General features: G+C 41.9%; 2 protein-coding genes across 4 annotated transcripts; both read right to left on the bottom strand.

Moving 5' to 3' along the window:
• Positions 1-768: 768 nt before the first annotated feature.
• On the bottom strand, positions 769-7,528 carry gnao1b (guanine nucleotide binding protein (G protein), alpha activating activity polypeptide O, b). 2 transcript variants are annotated; one of them, XM_080458144.1, is made up of 9 exons: positions 7,276-7,528; positions 6,745-7,120; positions 6,547-6,589; positions 3,845-3,986; positions 3,401-3,561; positions 3,191-3,319; positions 2,981-3,110; positions 1,848-2,001; positions 769-1,747 (listed from the first exon to the last, which is right to left on the bottom strand). In XM_080458144.1, exons 2-9 carry the CDS (start codon positions 6,860-6,862, stop codon positions 1,560-1,562), a joined length of 1,065 nt encoding a protein of 354 aa, XP_080314270.1. In that variant the 5' UTR covers positions 6,863-7,120; positions 7,276-7,528; the 3' UTR covers positions 769-1,559. The 2 variants fall into 2 exon arrangements, with proteins under 2 accessions (XP_080314270.1, XP_080314269.1); XM_080458143.1 differs by having other exon boundaries at positions 6,745-7,512.
• A 1,850-nt stretch (positions 7,529-9,378) lies between these two features.
• On the bottom strand, positions 9,379-18,060 carry tradd (tnfrsf1a-associated via death domain). 2 transcript variants are annotated; one of them, XM_080458805.1, is made up of 6 exons: positions 17,926-17,988; positions 13,818-13,971; positions 13,618-13,709; positions 13,429-13,527; positions 12,160-12,307; positions 9,379-10,105 (listed from the first exon to the last, which is right to left on the bottom strand). In XM_080458805.1, the coding sequence occupies exons 2-6, from the start codon at positions 13,966-13,968 to the stop codon at positions 9,807-9,809; spliced, it is 789 nt and encodes a 262-aa protein (XP_080314931.1). In that variant the 5' UTR covers positions 13,969-13,971; positions 17,926-17,988; the 3' UTR covers positions 9,379-9,806. The 2 variants fall into 2 exon arrangements, with proteins under 2 accessions (XP_080314931.1, XP_080314930.1); XM_080458804.1 differs by having other exon boundaries at positions 13,429-13,709; positions 17,926-18,060.
• Between the last annotated feature and the right edge of the window lie 110 nt (positions 18,061-18,170).

Here is an 18,170-nt window from a genome sequence, read left to right as displayed (position 1 = left end):
TAGGAAAAGTGTGGCTTTAATGTAAACACAACATTCGATTGGCTCAGCACAAACATTCCACATGAGAGCAACCAATAAACTACTGAATAGGATGGGGTGCAGCACAAAAACATTCACAGTAAAAAAAAAATCTGGTATAATCATAATATATATATACAGTACGGTGCTTTTTAAGGTGAGAATGAGATAGGATATGAGGGCTGATATGTGGTGGGAGCATACAGGGATGGGAAAAGGAGTTTCTGGGTGCACAGGTGAGAATGGAGAGCTGTACTTTTTTTTCTCTGCAAAGAGAAATGTGACAGACAAACAGAGGAAGATGAGGAGGAGAGGAAGGGGGAAACGGTTCCCTGTTCACTGATCAGAAGAGAAAAGGGTTTTAAATAAAAAATAATAATAATAAAATATAAATAAATAAACCTTGACTCCTCAGACAGAGGCTGCCTCAAATGATATTGTTCTCCTCGTGCAGTCTCTCTATTTCTACACAGATTCACATCAAAGGGTCGAGCACCACACGGAGAACAAGATGTCATTGGAGGGCTTCTTGTTTCTACCCTCTGAACCGCAGACAGATATCAGTGCACCCCAATTTCTCATGACAGGAAATAAATAATGTGGCACGGGATTTCAGGAGGTAGGAGGAGGCATGTCGGGCATGAGGCTTAAATAAATTAATCATTCGATGATAAGAAAATTATAAATCTTCCACTTAAATAATGTAGTTGACAATATGAGCTAGGATCCTATTTTCCCCTATGTTGTTTTCAGATGGTTGGCACCGATATGAGTTTTTTCTTCTTTCTTTTTTTTCTTTTTTTTCTTTCTTTTTTTTTGAGATATCATTGGCTGATAGGTATTTCCTCATGGCGATGGGCACCACCCTGCACAGAAGAGTCCTCTCTTTTAATAAAAGAGGAAACTAAGAGTGGAAAAGACCTGCAGGCTACTCGGTCATGTGTGGCTTTGAAGGAAAGTTAAAATAGCCTCCTTCTTTCTATCCATAAACCTCAGCCACGAGTACAGCACCTCCCCACCATCATCATCATCTCCACCTTCACACACACACAGCAGCTCTTCAGACTGAACACCAGAGGCTATATTCAGAGTAGATGGAGAACGCCTCGAGGCGGAAATGCCACAAAGAACGAGACAATATTCCACATTGTGTTTGGAGGGTAAGATTGCACGCTCCTTGCATTACATTTCTCGGCTTTCTTTTCTTTCTTTTTTTAAACAGAGCCCGCTCAAATAAACCCCTGGTGCTGCTGCTTTCCTGAACTCCCCAAGCTGTTTACACAGTCATCAACAAAATATGAAACATTCAGCTCAAAAACACATTTTTTTTTTTTTAAAGACAAAACTGGGGTTGTATACTGAAATCAAAAGAAGAAAAGGGAGGGAACAAATCATGGCAATAATCCAGTGTGGTGTCTGACGGCAGCTCTTTGGGTCCATTTGGACGTGTAGAATTACATATTTATGTGTTTAAGTATCATCAAAATTATCATTATTAACACCTCATACGCTCCATGACAACCTCTGTGCTTGGCCAGGCCTCAGTATAAGCCACACCCTCTAAGGTTGTTTGCGATAATGATGTCAGTGACGGCATCAAACACTACCTGGATGTTCCCTGTGTCTGTGGCACAGGTCAGGTGACAGTAGATCTCCTTGTTGGGAGAACGGTTCTTACTCTCAAACTGAACCTGAATATATGCAGTCGCATTATCGTAAGTGTTAGCACCTGCAGACAGAAAGAGAGAGAGGAGAAAAGAGTGTGACGGGTCAAATTTCAAATACTCACCTTGTTTTGGACTATGCGGAATGACGGCGGGGATACTCACCTGTGTATTCTGGAAAGCAGATCGTCAGCGGGGACTTCTTGATTTTTTCTGCAAACAGATCCTTCTTGTTGAGGAAGAGGATGATGGAGGTGTCAATGAAGAATTTGTTGTTGCAGATGGAGTCGAAAAGCATGAGCGACTCATGCATGCGGTTCTGAAGGACAAACAATGAAGATGTCAGTGGAGTTTGAAGAAGAAAAAAAAAAGGCTCTTTATATCGCTTTGCCAAAAACAGCCAGTGTGGTAAATATATTTTGAAACATTTGTCAAGACAGTTTTCCAAAGAGTAGATTTACTGAATAGAACAAATAAAGAATTCACAAGAAGTCAATTTTTCCTGGTAACTGAGCCCCAGGCAGCTGGCCAACGTACAATTAATGATTGGAGATATGATATATATTGATGATAATTTTCTAATGTAGCTTTGTTCCTGATTTGACCAAATAGAGACTATACAACTCTTCTTTATTATTGGCTGGTGACTGAGAAAAAAAAATGAAACAGCTCTGGTAATACAGCAGTGATGATATATAAGTGACACGTAATAAGATTTCTGATTGTGAATCAGATAATCATGGATGAAATTATTATGGAGCAGCTAGATTAAGGTAGTATTTTAAGAAAAAAATTCCTTTTCCTAAGATGGTGTCTTTACAACTAAAAAAAAAAAAATCCTTTTTTAAACATGTCATATGTCTTTTTATTTTTCACTTTTCCTCATTTATGGCTCTATGTTCTCATTGCTGCTGTAACAATGCAAGTTTCCCCACAGTGGAAAATCTGTCCTTATTTCTGTATCATATCACAATAATATGATCCATCCAACTTCTGCACCATGGATTCCAGTTGACTGTGAGCAGGACCATCACAGGCAAACATTACGATATAATATTAATATTTTAGCCAGTTTAAACATATTTGGCTCTACAAATAACCTAACAATACTGTCTGTTATGTAAAACCCTCAAACAATTCCTAAGAAATGTGTCCAAACACACCCGGCACATAGGCTCGTCTATATCGTGCTCTGCACACTGGTTTTCAGTTGGTTGATTTCTTAGGCGTTTGTCTCGCCTCTGTTAGATAAGAGTGACGGTCGAGCCACACCGAGGGATTAAAAAAGACACACTTACAGTTGTTTCATCTTCATGGAGCACCTGGTCGTATCCGCTCAGAGCAACACAGAAGATTATGGCTGTCACATCTTCAAAGCAGTGGATCCATTTCTTCCTCTCTGACCTCTGACCTCCCACGTCAAACAGCCTGGAAAAGCAGCCAAGACGTCAGTTCAGACTCGGACTTGCCGTACTAAATTAAAAGCCGAGTCATCAGCGAGTTGGTACCTGAAATGGAGGTTTTTGAAGGTGAAGTGGGTTTCGACAATGCCGGTGGTCTTCACTCGGGTTCTCAGGATGTCCTGCTCTGTGGGCTGGTAGTCTCCTGCCCCGATCCGGTCTAGACTGTCCAGGTAGCTGATGACCACAAGAGAGAGGAACGTTGTGTTGCGTTGTGTTTTCAGGTGAAGTTTCTCGTCGTCCTTTAGTTTTACTCACTATTGAGCAGAGTCGTTAAGCTGGTATTCCCTTGCACGGTTGAAGCACTCCTGAGTCCCAGCATCAGCCCATACACGCTTCATCGCAGTGAGCAGCTCTGCAGAGTACGGCTCTGTGTCCTCCATACGACTGACCACATCGCAAACCAGCTTAGCGTCGGCCTGGACAGACACATTACCACACAGTTCAGGAGGAGGAGTTTATCATCTTGATTTCCTGAAGACTGCTACTACCAACTAACTACAGAGTAAAGTCTTTTCAAGATTTACTAGAAATGTCAGAGAGTAATGACAGCAGTGATACAAACAATGCTGAGATTTAAAGCTATGTGGGAAAGCCAGGCTGCACTTGTTCTTGTCACTTTTCAACCCCCGAGTTCAAGGTCATACAAAGAAAACCCCCAGTGAACATTACCAGGGGAACGCGTGGAGGGTTAAGACTCACTTTTCGGTCCTTGTCACCAAACTCGATGCCCAGTGAGTCCATGGCTCGGAGAATGGCCGCCAAGCTCTGGATGGTGTTGCTGTAGACCACAGGCTTATACTGCTTCACATCATCCCCAGAAAAACCATCTTCATGGATAATCCTGCATGCATACAGAGATATTAGTGCAGAGAAACAAGCTTGGAGCGAGCAGAAACAGTCACACTCGTCCATATTTTCCTGCAGACACGAACAATGGCCTTTCCCCAATAAAAGCACCACTTGCTCCTGCAGAGCTGTGTCGCTTTGGGACACTGGGTAATATGACTTGGTATCAAACCAAACATACACATCTTATCTCGCTCCCACCATTTCTCCCTCAAACCCCCTCTTCAAAGTGTGCTGGGTGTAACAGGGCCAGGAATTGATCACATCTCAGTCTGCCATCTGTAATTGGGCAGTAATGTGATATTTAAAGCATTTATAATTCATAATGGGAAATGAAGTGATATTAGTCAGAGCACAAATCAATCACACCACACAGGACTCGCCATAGTTAAACTCCTGATAATCTGGCCAGCATTAAATTATCCGCCAGCACTCCTTCACTTTGACTGGATCCACCAAACAAAAGCCAGGTCCTCAAACTGAACTCCACATCCAGGTTTTTAAGTTTTAACACAGCATCTCACCATCCCGCCTCGGACTGGCCACCGATTTACTTGATGGGAAAAATAGATAAAAGGATTGTGGCGGCAACATATTCATTGCATTAGTGCGCATTATGAAATGTGTGAGAGCAGAGATCAACTACCTGGATCAGGCCTGAATCCTCGACATCCATCATAGAAATTAACAGTTTTATGGAGGAAAATGTTTAACCACAATGAAGACGGGGAAAAAATCATTCAAAATTGCATCTTATGTTCATGTTTGCAGCTTTTGACTACAAAATAATTGTACTGAATTTCATTCAAATGTCAATCCAAATCAACTGTCACGCAAAACAAGTAAAGGTAAAAGAAAAGACTAATCAATCATCAACATATCTTACTGTTGATCAGCCAGTTCTTTAACCAGCATTTTAAAATAACAAAAGTTATAATTATTGTTTTAAATCCAAATCCATAAGATTTAGTTTTTTATTCAGTTTATTCAGTTTTGGCAATGAGCCTGTGATTTGCGATGATGAATTAAGCTCCACAAACCAAATGATGAAAGGTACTTCTGAGTCTTTAAATAATAATGGTATCAAATGAACTGCACATTATTCTGGAGGGCCTGTGGTGCATTCAGTCAGAAATAAAGAGGTTTTTTTTTGCTTTGAAATGACCTAGATAATCACAATATTTAAGAAAGTGATGGATTTATGGGCTTTGGTTTAAAATATCTGCATGTATATAGTATATGTTGGTTAAAGTGACCTATCAGAGCCTGACAATGAATATGTATAAAAATAGACATCAGTGACATTTCTACAGCTGCAACTGACAGACACGGTGAGTGCTACATCACCTATAGATGAAGTTTCACATATCGACCTCGCCCTACAAGCTTTCAGCATCGTTTTAGCTGCCACATCCTCATTAGTCATGTTCCCTAACCACCCAGAGCTTTAACACTGCTGTTACAATCATATACTTCTAGGTCCGAGTGACCTGCACAGTTTGTGTTGATGATGAAGAGGAGGAGGAGGAGGAGGAGATACATCATAGAGGAGCATCCAACATCCACCCTCCAACACCTAAACTTTATGGCCGCCAGTGTTAAGTAAAAACCCATCCATCTGCTGCTTACTGGGGCTAAGGCAAGCCCTCAACGTGTTGGTAAACACTATTTGGTCCCAGAGTCCTGAGTTCAGGGCAGAGCAGTGAGTTATGGGCAATCAGAGACAACAGGGAGGGTAATGAGGTGAAGGGAAGAGGAGGAAGGAAGCAGTGCATGGTGGGAGGGTGCAGCAGTAGCAGCAGCACTCAGTGCAGTGCAGGAAGGAGACACGGAGAGATTCACAGTGTGAGCTGCGGGAGAGAAGATGCTTCCCAGGGCCAAACATACAAAAGGACCAAGCCTTTTCTGTCCTGAAACATCCAGAAACTTAACTAAGAGGTTTAGATGAAGCAACAACAGACATTTAAAACATCAAAAGGGTGATTTAGCTTAGACAGTGGGAAGGTTTAGATGCGGTTTTAGAAGCCATATTTCTGCGTAAATCCGCTTTATAGGCAAAGTACTCCCGGCGATATCGGGCACTTAAAGCCATTAAGATTAAAAGCAGAGGTATTCACTAATGGAGCTGTAGTGACCTCACTGTAATTCACACACACACACACACACACACACACACACACACACACACACACACACACACACACACACACACACACACACACACACACACACACACACACACACACACACACACGGAGGAACAACACCCACACATCCCCAGCCGCACATTCCCTGAGGTCCAGTAAAACCCTCGGTAACTAGATTTCAGCACCCAGGCAGTGAACAGCGCCCTGGGACGGAGCGCCGCGGCCTCCGCAGCCCCCCTGTCGGTCTGCAGGAGGTGCTCGAGTCACCGGCACTCCTCCGGGCTACGGCCTCTCGAAACATGGCGGCTCAGCCTGCCGTTAGTACAGACAGGGGAAGGCGCAATCTCGGGCCTTTCACTCCGGCCGTGCGGCAGAGGGGCGAAACGAGCAGAAAAACGAGCAACTTACTTCATCTGCTTGACGATGGTGCTCTTGCCGGACTCCCCGCCGCCTGAAAAGAACGGAGGGCAGAGTGAGAGCCGGGTGAGGGAATTCAGTACCACGGAGAGCACCTCCGCCCCATGCAGCAGTCCCACCACAGCGCAGCGCAGCGCACCGCCCCGCGGCCGCGGCCGGGGCCGGGGCCGGGGCCGCCGCCTCTCTTACCGAGCAGCAGCAGCTTCACGTCCTTGGCGGCCACCACCCCGTCCTCCTTCAGATTTTTCTCGATGGCCTTGCTCCGGTCCAGAGCGGCGCGCTCCTCGGCGCTCAGCGTACATCCCATGTTTCCAGGCGAATGAGCAATCCCGTCGTCTCCCCGGTCCGCCCTGTCCCTCGCCGAGCCGACTCTCGGTCAGTGCGTTGTCTCTCGCTCGCTCGCGCTCTCCTCCTGCGCGGTCTCCTACAGCATTAGGCCCGGATTGAGGGCAAAAACAAGAGCCGGGATCCCGAAACGGTCGTTTCTCTCCGTGACTGAGCGGCTCTCGCTTCGTCCCCTCTCTCTCTCAGAGGGGGTTGGGGGGTGGGGTCGATGTGCTGGAGCCTGCGGGGTTGGGGTTGTTGTTAGGTGGGGAGGGGGCTCTCTCTCTTTCTCTCTTTCTCTCTCTTTCTCTCTCTCTCTCTACAGGGCGGCGCTGATGAGGAGGAGGATGATGATGATACGTGAGGAAGAGGAGGGCCGACTGCGCGCAGACTCACCTATAACGCAGACAATCTGGCTTACGTCAGAGCAGCCGGGCTCTAATCACGTCCGATGAAAGATTATTTCAAACGAAAAGGAGCCGTTTAAAGGGCGAATGTCGCCCCGGTGTGTCTCGTGGTGTCGGTGGACGCGGTGCAGCCGCTGCTTTGCTTGGCGGAACATTAAAACGCCCTAAAACACCGTCACCGTCTTTTTTTGTCTCTCCCGGAGCGTGCATGACGTTTAATCATGTCAGCGACGTCGTGGTGCGGCCCTTAAACGCACACACACGCACACACACACACACACACAATTACAATATTCAGTTTCCTCAAAATCCTTACTTTACATTATACTGAAGAAGATTTCTGTAGCTGTATTTAAAAAAAAAAAAACGCATATAACTTCACAGCTCAATGTCCTGCTTTCAAAAAGTATCAGGAGATTACCTTGCAATGGTTTTTACCCTCCACTTATTTCTTTTTCTTCTGATTAGAGAGCTCTGTTGGATGAAATGGAGAATTACTGGATATATTGAATGAGAGGTGCGATGAGTTCCAGTCAGAGGCAGGCTTCACTGGGTATAGTTTGCATGTTTCAGAAATTTGTGTATCTGGGTGCACATCTGTGTGTACATTGTTTTTCTTAGCTGTGATTGACCTGAGGATCTTCACTCATCCATTGTCAACTTGGACGATCTCCAGCACCCTGTGAAGATGGATGTGTTTGAGTTGAAGCAGCATGAAAATAGAAAGACGAGAGGACTCATACATATCATGGAGAATGTGGAGATGGGTACTGTAAGATAGTAGGAAAAGATTAATAGGGGCTTTTAAAACCAAGGAAAAAGTATAAAGTAAAAGAAAAACTCAATTCTTGTTTTAAACTGTTAATCATTTCAAGCTATCTTTCAGCAAGGAGGTATCATTCCGTACCATATATTGTATATGTAGAATCAGCTAATTAATAAATGTATTAAATACTAAACACAAAAGGCATAACGGAAAGTAAAGACAATATTCACAAATTGTTACATGAAATGGTTAAAATACACTAGGTGAAATGAAGCAAAACAAAATCTCTCGTCCTGCTTTCAGAACAGTACTGGATGTCACCAGTATTTAAAACCTCTTGATAACTACTTATCATATATTGTTGGTACATTTACTGATAGGCCTACATGATTGTTGGTGATGATCTTTGTGGTATAATTGGTACCATCCATACATTCATTTTCTACAGGTCCATCTCAATAGCTGTTTGGGAATGAACCTCTGTATATGAAAACTCCCATTGTTACTATAAGGGGAGAATACTAAACACTACAACCAGTCTGCATTAATCTGCTTCGTATGTTATGAAATGACAACAGGTGTTGCTTGTAAATCTTAAAATCAGGTGTAGTAAAGAAATCATGCAGAACCTACAGGATTGTGTATAAGTAAACACGTGTATATAATCTCTTTGTATATCTGCAGGTTTAAGATTTTGTGTGTCATATATTGTTGGTATGTTCTAGAAAATCAATTTAGTTGTTACTGTATAGGTTTATATAATAAAGTAATGAGGGGGGCATGACTTCCTTTCAATCAGCGGTCTGAGATGTGTGTTCATCATAACTTATAAGAATATGTTGGGGGGGGGTTGAGCCATACCATACAGCAGTATGTCTTTATGTTTGATAAAAGCTTCTAATCCACACATCACATCTGGATGGATGGTCAAGTGGAGTAAAGAGGGTCGGGGGGGGGTTGGGCTTTTCCAGCAGACCCTGAATGAAACCAGCCGCTTAGCTCAAACTGTGGCGCCTCCATCCATCAGCGAATCTGCTCTTTGACGGCCTGGGCCGAGATAAAACCTTCACACACACACCTCTTGGCCCTGAATCTCCCACAACGTGACTCCAGGAGCCACACTCACACATTTTCAGCAGCCGCATCAGTAATCAGCCGTTCGTTCAAACGAGCTTGTGCACGTGTGTGAGTGGCAGCAGTGAAGGGAGGGAAGGGGGATTAACACTAAATTATACCTGAGGGAATTTTGACCAAATAATGTTTTCAGTTTTAATTACACTAATGCATCAAACACAAACATTGAGCCTTTTTTTTTTGAAACAACCATTTAATTTGTAGGCACCCATTTTGTAGAAAAAAAAACAATCCATAACCTTCAATTGTGCACTCATTGGAATCAGGACTCAACAGGTTCCATCTGTAAATGGACTTATAGAGCAGAAATATGAAAAGGTACATGATGAAATGAGTTTAACAGTGCATCCAACACATGACAGCATTTGTTCTTAACAGTGACAACAGATCATTTCCTCTAAATGAAAACATAATACTAATAATTGATCAACAAATCAAGATATAAATCAGTTTTCACAGATGGCAGCATGTGTTCACACAATCGGTCTGAAACATGCACACACATAAACACACACTCACACATAAACACACACAATGGAGAATGATTTTGAACATGAGGCACGCAGCACAGAGTCACCCCTGGACCTGTCCTCGTCGGTTTTTACGACTTGCACACACAGTTACTCCTGCGGCTGCATGTCCAGAATGCCTTCAGCCAGGCTGGTGAGTTTGCAGTCCTCTAGTGCTTTAACCAGTCGGCTCAGCTTGGCCGCCCTCCCCTCGGCCTGGACGAAGCGGCTGAGCAGCTGATAGGCTTGCTCATACAGCCCTTCTCTCTCGTACTCGTAGGACAGGTTGTCTATGGCGGGGCTCTTCAGGGCGCGGCAGCTCTTCCCCAGGGCCCTCCCCACAGACTTCCACTGACGGCCCACTCCATTGGAAAAGCTCTGAACATCTGCCGCTGTCAACATTCGATCCTCTGTCAAGCCACAGGATAAAGGATGAAAATATTAATATAAATGGTACTTAATTGTGATTATATAACTATGTTTTATAAGATGATATATATGTAAACAATAAACATTTTCCATAATCCCCTGCCACTGTAACCTTAAAGGACACCAACAAGACATTTTCCTAACTGATGTTACATTGTTGATGTTATCAATTGCAGCTGCCGCCTGAAAAAGATTTTTTTCTGATGCAGTGGTTTTCTAACTTTTTATCCAAAATGAACTGTAACCACCTTGACCAGGTCAAAACATTTTCAGTGGGAGAATAAAACATACTGTTGTACTATCACTGAGTAATATTTCCACAAGTCAAATATTTTAAATCTAACACTAAATTAATGAAAAAAAATAAAAAATTTCGTGATCATGTTAAAATCCTACTGTAGTGGCATTAAAGTTTACTTTCACTTTCTGTTTAGTATTTTTATTAGTTGTTTCTGTAAACAGATAACCTTAGTTAGATAGGCGAAAGCATTGAACTGGGCACCAGTGCATCACAGGTTACATCCTGAATTTGAGTTTCTTTTAGCATCTGGACAGATGTCCTTACATATCATCAATGAGGCATATTTCATAGGTGCATCGAAGGTTTTAGCTGCCTGATCAACAATGCTGTGAAAGTAACGTAAACATTTCCCCACCATGCTCCGAAGCCAACCGATCTTTACCCTGCTTTAAGCCGACCCGATGATAACAATCCGTAAATCAAACTGCAGCCACTCCACAGACAGAACTTTAATTATTGTTTGCAATTATTGAAAAACTTTTTTTTTTAGAATAGTAATTTATAAAAATCATTACTTTGAATTTCAAGCAGTAAAGCAAACATGTTCAATAGGGGCCTGTGGACCGCATGGGGTCACCGCCTTCTTTGCAGTCCTCTAAATAATTTTCAAAAATAGTAAAGCCAAGAAAACAGTCAAAATACCACACTGAACCCAAGAAAAATAGCAATTATTCTTATATTGTAGGAATAAATACATTTCCAGATAGACTTATTACATGTAAGCAATGAGCTTAATTCACAGCCATTCACGTAGCTCTTCATGTTAACTTAGTTGCTCCAATCCTCATTTCTCAATATTTACAAGAAGGCGTCAAACAGGTGTGACATATTCCACCACATACACCACAAATTCCAAAAAGGTCCTCAGTGATCCTGACACTACACTGTGTAAGTTGTGACACAACACATAAAACTGGGGCCTCACAGATGCCAAATAAGCCTGTGAAGCTCAGAGAAAATGAACTCAAAGCTCTCACTATTTGCTCACTCCCTTACACTGACGGATTCATTGTTAATGTGAAAATAGTGATTAACGCAGATCTATGGTCGTACATTTGCGTGATCAAATACTGTGCGGGGATTTCAATACACAAAACTGCCAGGTCTTTCCTCTGCTGTATGCTGTTTGAAAATGAAAGCGACTCACTTTCCATTGAATCTATAACAACAAGCAACATTAATTAACAAACCCCAGGAGATAAAAGTTAATGTGCACTGCAGTATTTTGCCTCGGTTGCTGGGCAGCATTGTTTTGTTCCATGGCATGGTGTCCCTTTAAGGAAAGTCATCCCATCTGATGCCGTTTTTGTTATTTCAATTGTGGGTGATGCACTATGATGTGAATGTGCAACCTATAAGCAACACATTATCTGTTGGCATTAATCCTTCTCCAGAGAGCAGCCAGCAGTCAATCACTCAACAAAGTTGAAGGTAGTGAACGAGAGATAAACAGGTTTATTTTGGTCATTTTTGTACGATGGAGCGTCCCCATCAAAGAAGATGGCATGAACATCAGAAAAAGGAGTTTAACTCTTGGAATTCAAACTGTATCAATGAAACAGTTTTTAACTAAAAAACTAAAATCTTTTTTGAACTCTACATTCTGATAGTAGGAAACAACTCTTTGATCTAATAAAAAAATAAAATGATGCTATAATATCTTCTCAATTTTTATTATGACGAAATGTCTGGAACAAGGACACACGACAGGAGAGAGTGGCTGTGATGACTCACCAAACACTCTGTTCTGAAACTTGAAGCAGTTGCTGGGGACAGGAGACTCTTCCTGAATGATGGTGGGAAACTGTGGGGCAGGACCGAGGGCCTTATCCTGCAGCTGCTGCTCCAGATGATCAATCTCCTCGTCACGCAGGCGCTCCGGCTGAAGCAAAACAACACATTTCACCCATCGTAAATAAACAACAAGTTCAAGGTGAAGGTTAAGGAAGATCACTCACACACTGGCTTGCCTTTACGCCTGAACATTAGGAGCATGAATACTTTTTGTTAAGTGAGTTGTGAAAAAAATTGAAAGCTCGTTTCATCCGAAACATTAACAGGTAAAAATGTACGGCAGTACATGTGGGGAGTTAACGTCATTTAAACAGCAGCTTTTAAAATGCAGATTCAACCAACCTGATTTTTTTTCCTAAACGCGTCTAAATCCAATGGGCCTGATGTACTAAAAGTTTGCACGAATAAAAACGGGCACAAACTTGATATTGCATGCAAAGACATTTGGAAGTAGGATACACTGATCAATGCACACAATATCAGGCATGTTTCAGATCACTGAAAATACTGGGAGGAGTTTGTTCTGTTTAATTCATAATACTCAATGCAATTCACAACGTCTGAGAATGTCTGCATGGTTTATGATTGCATCTGTTCTCAACTTTTTAAAAGGAGGCACAAATCCCCTCAGGCTTTAGCGGCGATGCTGCAGTTATGGTGAGACATATTTCCTCAGCTGGTCCCTCTTGGCTTATTTTGCAGTCTTCATTATAAGCTATTTTCTGTATTGTACCCTTTCTTAAATCTTGTAATCTTTTCTGAACCTATTCTGTTGATCTTCTTCTTCAGCTTTGACTTTGTGACAGACCATCTAATATATTGTATTTTTATTTTTCACAACTATTTGCTAACAACGGCTCAAATCCATGATGTCACATTTGCTTTAGTGCTCGTGAGGGCTCAACGCTCCATCCAATCACTCCGATGGAAAACACAAGCCAACAAACACGGAAACGATACTGTTACTAACGAATTGTTCTTGTGTTAAAACAGTCTAACCCATGCAAAATCTTCATTTCAATGCTTCAGTTGGCAAGTCATCACTCATCACTTATTATTCTTAATTGATCACTCACACAAATTGAAAACATAATCTATTTGCGGGAGCATTTAGCATGCCTAGGTGATCAGGTCCAACATGAGTAGAAATTATGATATGCAAATTTAATCTCAGCGTCGTCACTGAGCACGCAGAAACATGAAGGACACCTGTGAGAGGTGGATGTGCTGCAGGCAGAGCTCCAGCTTCTCCAGACAGTGATCCAGGATGTGCGTGCTGGCTTTCAGCTGTGTTTCCAAGGTGAACTCCTGAGACAGAGCAAGAAGCCGGCAAGCGTGTTGGGAGAGAGACTGACGCACGGCTCCAGAACTGTAGCTCTCCAGAAACTGCTGACACACCATCACGTCCACGAACTTCACCTCCACACCGAGGAAAGGGTCCGCATCATGGATCTTCAGGATCTCATAACCACCCAGACCTCCTGCGGAATCTGACCAAGGAAAATAATGATTAAAGAAAGTTGCATTCTTAAAAATATATTTTTTTTAAATGTTCTATGTTTCTTCATATTTAAGTTCTTTTCAATGACGGTGTTCACCTATGAGTGTCAGCTTGATGACTTTGAAAATGAGGAACTTTCCTTGTTGGTCTTTGTAGAGGGAGAGCAGGTTCACATCAGGGCAGAGCGACTGCAGAAACATGACCGCACATCCCGTCCACAGCCCTCCATCCACAACTTTGTCCGCCATTATCTGGACACAAACAAAGAGTGTTAAAAAACCAAAAAACCTTGACTAAATAATAGGTAGCAGTTTTCTAATAAGTTAATTTGATGACTTGGCCTGTTGAAAGTGAGAATTTGCTGCTTTCCTCTTATTTGTAATGAATGGCGCTTCGGTTGGCTAATGGAACCAAATGACTTCATCATACTGTTGTTTTCGTTAAAGGATATTGAAGAAATGTATACCAAATTACCTGCAGGAAAACCTCCCAGAGCCACAGGGGTGAAAAGCAGTTAATCTTTGCTGCACACCTGAGCTGATATTTCCAGGTCAGTGTTATTTATAACGCATCTTTTATTTGTGGCAAAATATGCCATTTCTAATCTCATTTAATCAATCTGACAAACCATACAACCTTTCTCAATCTAACTGCCTGGACCAGCGACTACCAGAATATATTCATTCTCATCAAAGTAGTGGATGGATGTGGCATCACTCCACCTTCTCTCTTTTTATTTTTTTTTAAACTTCAGCTTCCTTTTGAAACCCTCATTATGTAAAAACATGTTTAATCTGGATCCTCCCCTCCCCCAGTGCAGCCCCTCACTCCTGTACTCTCGATGAACCACTGAGACCTGCTCTATGCGCCTTGCTGCTGTCTCTGTGCACCCTGTTGGGGAGCGCTCTGCGTGGAAAGAGCATCATCTGAGCTGGATTATATGCATATCCTCATATATCACTAATACACTGTGCGCCAGGCTACTGGGTCTACAGGAACGTCCACAACTTAGCCAGTATGTAATTATGTGGTATCCTATCTACCGGTCCTCTGGAAGTATAGTGTGAGATTAGTTCACCAGCTGTATGAGGATTAAGTGATCAGCAAGAGCTTAAAATATATCATGTATCTTTTGCTGCCAAAAGGCAATCTCTCGTATTCCCTGGACAGCTCGCCTGTAGTCACAAAATATTAGATTCACATATGAACATGGTCTCCACCAGTTAGTAAGTTAACCTCTAAGTGACGATGAACTTTGATCTAATTGTCTTCATTGCCATATTCAAACAAACAATTAAACTGTATTTATAGCCCTATATAAAATATTAGAATCTTGCAAATTAGCAGAGAGTGATCAAACAAGAGTATTCTGGAAAATAAATAAGCTTTGTATTGGTGAACTAGGGACTTGCTTTTTGTGACAGTGCAAGTAAAACATGTTAACCCTGTAAGGGGTTTTCTAAGTCTGGGAGGATGTGGGAGCTTGAAACGCATCACTGCCTCTTATCTCACAAATCTCTCACAAGTCGGTCTTTTTGTCAAGTATGTTTGTTATTTCAGACTTAAACTCATGTTTTCACCATACTATGAGATTATATTTTTAGGTCTATGGGCAATAACAAGCCTAACACTTGTAATGCTGTTTAGAAGCATGTAACTATTGAAATTATGTTTTGCACTAAAACTTAACATATGATTTAATCTCTGTTACACTTAAAATACATGGTTTTCTAAAAATGTGGGCTAGAAAAAATGATTCACCATTGTACCCTACACTTATTTGTTTTATCATAATCATAAAACTAAAAGAGAACTCGTGCAGAGAAAAGGCATCTCTCTGGCTCTCATTTTCTTCTGCTGTGGCACTCCTCTGAGTCTCTCTGGTCCATTCATCTGGAGTCTCAGCTGACGATGGGTACAATCGGGACAGGTCACCAGTACATCACAAGGGCCAACTGCAACTCACTGGCACTATAACTACTACTAATGTATGAATGATTGAGCAGAACGTAGCTTTATCAGAGCTCTGCACAGCTTGATTTTGCTGAATCAGGTGAGGTGGAGCGATAAGACGACAGAGGGTCTTCAGAAACACAGTTGGAAAACATTACTTTACCAGATGATAGCCTTTAATTATTTTCCTAAGACTCATAAAGATTAAATTGCTCTGTCTGGTGTACTTTTTCACGTAGTAAGCACTGAAGCCCCACAGCAAAAATGTTGTTGGTTGGAGTCCATGCAGGTCTTCCTGTGTGGAGTTTGCTTGGTCTAGCTGTGCATGAGTGTTTTGTCATTGTATCCCAGTTTCACCTCAGACTTGGATAAAGCAGGATAGTAGAAGATGGATGGGTGAATGGATAGATAGAATGTAGATTAATGAATAATTTACTGAAGCTGTATTTTGACATCATTAATAGGCCATTTAATGGAGTATTATTTTGGCAGACAGGTTATCAATAACTCGCCTTGAGCAACAACACTCTGGAATTGATTATGGTGATCAGGGCTAATAAAATTACTATAAAATAATCTATAGATATTCCTGTTGGCAGGATAATCAAATTAAAGAGGCATGGGTGCCCCAGACTTTTAATACAGGAATTATAGCCTTATAAACTGTTGTAAAGGGTGTCTTGGCAGTGGCACAAAGTAATTCTGGTGTTTATACCTTATTTACTGGCTCAGGTTGCTTCTGATCTATGAACCAAAACTTTCGTTTAGTCAACAATGGTCTTCAGCTACTAAAGGGCCTCTACCTCAGAGTTGAATGTTTTCTCAAACATGTTTTATATTTTATTATTCACAAAAGTATTTTAGCAACTTTTGCTTCTGCGTCATCTCCAAACACACTGCACATTCTAATCTTTTCAGTTACAATAAGTTTACCTAACGTTTAAGCCTGAGAGTGTTAAATGCAATACATTTACACAAGTACACATGGTAGGCACAGCCAATTCCAACCCACTTCATCAAGCACTGATCGGTTAGTAAAGTAATGAATTACCATTACATTTCCCTGACATATCCAGCTCCAGCTTCCACAGGAGGTACCAGTCAGGGTTTTTACTGGTTTTGAAAGTTTACATCACATAACTTCTTCCTCAGCCTTCTGCACTGGCTAATTTCAGAAATGGTTACCCTTTTTGAGACTGAATGCAGCCTCAGGTCCTCAGATGGGACCCTTGATATTGCTCCAAAACTGACAACTAAAGTTGTTTACTATCAAGGTCAATTCAAGTTTTGTTAGTATTCCTGTTCATCTTAATTTTAATCCACTTTACTAAATTGCATTGTTTGTTCTTAGCTCATTTGTTCTCATTGTCATCTGTTAGTGGTTAGCACTCTCATCTCATAGTAAGAATATTCCCTGTTAGAATGTGGTTGGAGGTCGTTCTGTGTCAAGCTTGCATGTTCTCCTGTGCACACACACGCGTTTTCTCCAGGTATTCTGGTTTCATCCCACAGTCCAAAAATAGGCCGTTAAGGCAAATGCTGACTAACTGATGCCTTGCCCATATGAGCGAATGATTGGCCTTATTTGATTTATTTCTTACATGTTGCTAGTCAGATTATTTTGCTTGTTTTTTGCCCCCCCTCCAAAAATGTTTTTAAAATAAATTTGTAGGCGTAAAGAGGGCCATATAGATCAATAAAAAAAGATATCAATACAAACTTTCCACTGATATGCTGATAAAGTTCAACTTCGTGCTTGGTTTGTTTGTAGTTTGTTTTAAAGTTCCAGGAAGCACAGCGTGAGGTTAAATTGTGATTTTAAATAGTTTTTGAAGCTGTGTTGCAGTTTGGACGGAGTTAAACTGACTACTTGGTTGCTACGCGACCCAGACGTGCAGGTTACAGGTAAACTTAGGAGACAACTGGTCAAGTTAGCTGGCGATCTGCCGCCAAGAGTAGTTTTGAACACAGAATCCATGGCGGTATTAGATTAGCAGACACTGAAACCTTCAGTTGTAACACCTCGGAGCCCTTTGCTGAGGGAACGAAGACATAAATGAGGACGATTTTTACTGGGAGAATCAGCCTCACGTACAGTAGACACAACTGCCGTAAAAACCTCGGCCACAGTGCGGCCAAACCCGCCGCTGCGGGGCGCACAGAGTGGTTAAAACATACCGAATGATTGTGTAACCCACGAATTCGCAAAACTGACGCGAAGTTAAAGTTTGTTAAAGTCGAAACAAACTTACCTTAAAACTTTGTTATATTGCTCGATGACGCTTCCTCCTGACGCGTCACAACCACTGACGCGCAGAGCATCCTGGATCCCCATTGGCTGAGCGCAATTCGAGGCGAGCACTGATTGGCTGTAAACAACGAGCCGCCTGCGGAGAACAATCATTACAGGAAGGAAGTTTGTTTTTTTCGTGCTGTAGACTTTCATATGTGCGAAACAACTATTATCAATTTATCATATTGTATAATGAACACATCT

The sequence above is a fragment of the Lipophrys pholis genome (assembly GCF_963383615.2).
Source record: "Lipophrys pholis genome assembly, chromosome: 2".
Lineage (NCBI taxonomy): Eukaryota > Metazoa > Chordata > Actinopteri > Blenniiformes > Blenniidae > Lipophrys > Lipophrys pholis.
This window is presented reverse-complemented; position numbering and strand designations above follow the sequence as displayed.